Source organism: Borostomias antarcticus (genome assembly GCF_949987555.1).
Source record: "Borostomias antarcticus genome assembly, chromosome: 6".
NCBI classification, from domain to species: domain Eukaryota; kingdom Metazoa; phylum Chordata; class Actinopteri; order Stomiiformes; family Stomiidae; genus Borostomias; species Borostomias antarcticus.
In genome coordinates, this window is record NC_140239.1 from 4,833,265 (window position 1) to 4,835,764 (window position 2,500).

Sequence of the window (2,500 nt, forward strand, 5' to 3'; positions counted from 1 at the left end):
AGAGCGGGTGGGAAAACGGCAGCTGCTCGAACTCCAGCTGGGGGGCCTGGTCCCCCTCCCTCCCCGTGGACAGGAAGTCCTCCAGGAACACGCTGAGGGGGGGGGGGAAATCAGGAGTCAGACACGACAACAAAGGAAATCAATAAAAAAATGGGTTTTGAGATGTTTTCGGAGAGGGCGAGAGCCGTTCTCCTTTCGTTCTTCGTCTTCGACGCCGGCGACGGCTAAACTATGGGGATGATGCAGGCGCATGTTTTTCATCTGTTCTACGAGAGCGGAGCCCAACCATAGAGAATGAACCTGGGTTCTAAAAACACATTCAGCCAGACAAGGAGAGAGGATGTATTGTCAGACAACACTGGAGTGAGAATAAAAGCAGGGAAAATGGGTTGAATTAAACATGAGAGAGACAGAGGGAGAGAGAGAGGGAGAGAGAGAGGGAGGGAGAGAGTGAGGGAGAGAGGGGAGAGAGAGAGAGAGAGAGGGAGACAGAGAGAGAGACAGAGAGACGCTCTGTGTCTCTCTCCGCAGGGGGTGGACTTTTCCTTCTGTCTCTCTCTCCGCAGGGGTGAGAGAGAGACAGAGAGAGAGAGGGTGAGAGAGGGGGAGACAGAGAGAGAGAGAGGGAGAGAGAGAGGGTGAGAGAGAGAGAGAGAGAGAGAGAGAGACAGAGAGAGAGGGTGAGAGAGAGGGAGACAGAGAGAGAGGGAGAGAGAGAGGGAGAGGGAGACAGAGAGGGTGAGAGAGAGAGGGACAGAGAGAGAGAGAGAGAGAGAGAGGGAGACAGACAGAGAGAGAGAGGGTGAGAGAGAGAGAGAGAGAGAGGAGAGAGAGAGAGAGGGAAACAGACAGAGAGAGAGAGAGGGAGAGAGGGAGAGAGAGAGAGAGAGAGAGAGAGAGAGAGAGGTGAGAGAGAGAGAGAGACCTGTGGGGGATCTTGGAGAGGTCAGTCTCTTGTCTGGTCCTGGCGTAGGGAATCACCACCACTCTCTTGAGGTCCGGCAGTCCTGAGGGAGAAAGGGACGCGGAATCAGCACTGATCTCACAATCTCACCATCTGATTTAGATTCTTGGGATCACGATTCAAGTTCAAAATGATTTTCGATTAATGATGATTATCGAGTTAATAGATGAACATTTTTTATGATTTTTCCGCTATTTGACTACGGTAACCATAAAATACACCCCAAGTACAAAAGTATTGCACCGTGATTAAGCCTCAAGCCAGAATGCTTCATGGACTTGACTGGTAAAATTAGTTAGCATTTGAGGAGCCGAAGGAAAAGTCCAACTTCTGCTAGACCGCTGGCAAATATACAACATTTTGAAAACAAAATGTCTGTAACGGAAAACAGACTGAAAAGAAAATTGATTTTGGGTAATTTGTGAATGTTCGATAACCGTAGAGAATAAAATTGCACTTCTTACATGAATTGATTTTTCCCACCAGCCCTAGTTAAGAACGGCTACAGCGCGCACACACACACACACACGCGCACACTCGCGCGCACACACACACACACGCACACACACATGCACACACACACACGACAGGCACAGGCGTAGTCACGCACGTGCACCTCAGCCTCACGTGCGTGCGTGCGCGCACACACACACACACACACACACACACACACACACACAACACACACACACACACACACACACCCTACCTTTGACCACACTCTGCAGCTTCTCCATGTGGTCGTGTGTCTTGCCGTTGTAGACCACAGCGTTGACGGAGAAGATGAGTTTGGGCTGGATCTGGGAGAACCGGTCCAGCACCCCCTGAACCCAGGAGAGGAGAGATCACAGACGTTACCGGACCCGAGGGGGGGGGCGGTCTTTATTCGGCCGCACGCGACGCACACGTTGCACGCAGCGTGAGGTGACGCGGCACACACAGCGCGCACGCGGGCGATTTTTCGGGCGTCGCCGTTGGAAATTGTCCCCTGCTTTTCTCCTCCGTCCAAGCCGTCCTCCTCCAGGGGCAGTAGGGCTGGGTATTGATTCGAATTTCAAGAATCGATTCGATTCCGATTCACAAGGTTCAGAATCGATTATCACAATTCAATTCGATTCGATGTCGATTCGGTTAGTGTTACTAAAACCTTTTTTTTGTTTTTTTTTTATAGCTGTAACCTTAATTACATGACTGCCAAGTTATGCAACACATCAATACTAGGACTGGGTATCGATACTGATCTCCAAAAATGAATGAATGAATGAATGAATCATTGAATGAATGAATGAACTATTAATTCCTTAATTTAATAAAAGATCGATTTTGGGATTCATGAATCGATTCTGAATCATTTGATTCAGAATCGATTAATCGATTTTTTTAACCCAGCCCTAGTGGGCAGCCATCGTTCACCAAGTCCAGGTGCTCAGTCCAGGTCTTGGTCAGGGACCGGACTGAAGAGCCTCTGTTCTACTGCATGTTTTTCATATTGGGTTCTTTGGGAGGAAACTCTTGTGAACACGGGGAGAACATGCA

At 49.3% G+C, this 2,500-nt stretch overlaps 1 protein-coding gene across 1 annotated transcript in view; it reads right to left on the reverse strand.

The window, feature by feature from the left end:
* aacs (acetoacetyl-CoA synthetase) overlaps window positions 1-2,500 on the reverse strand; it is a gene marked incomplete at its 5' end in the record, with an annotated part of 19,539 nt that overhangs the window by 7,708 nt on the left and 9,331 nt on the right. The window contains 3 exon segments of the mRNA XM_084439625.1: window positions 6-92; window positions 926-1,007; window positions 1,674-1,788. Coding sequence (XP_084295751.1) covers window positions 6-92; window positions 926-1,007; window positions 1,674-1,788 — 284 coding nt within the window.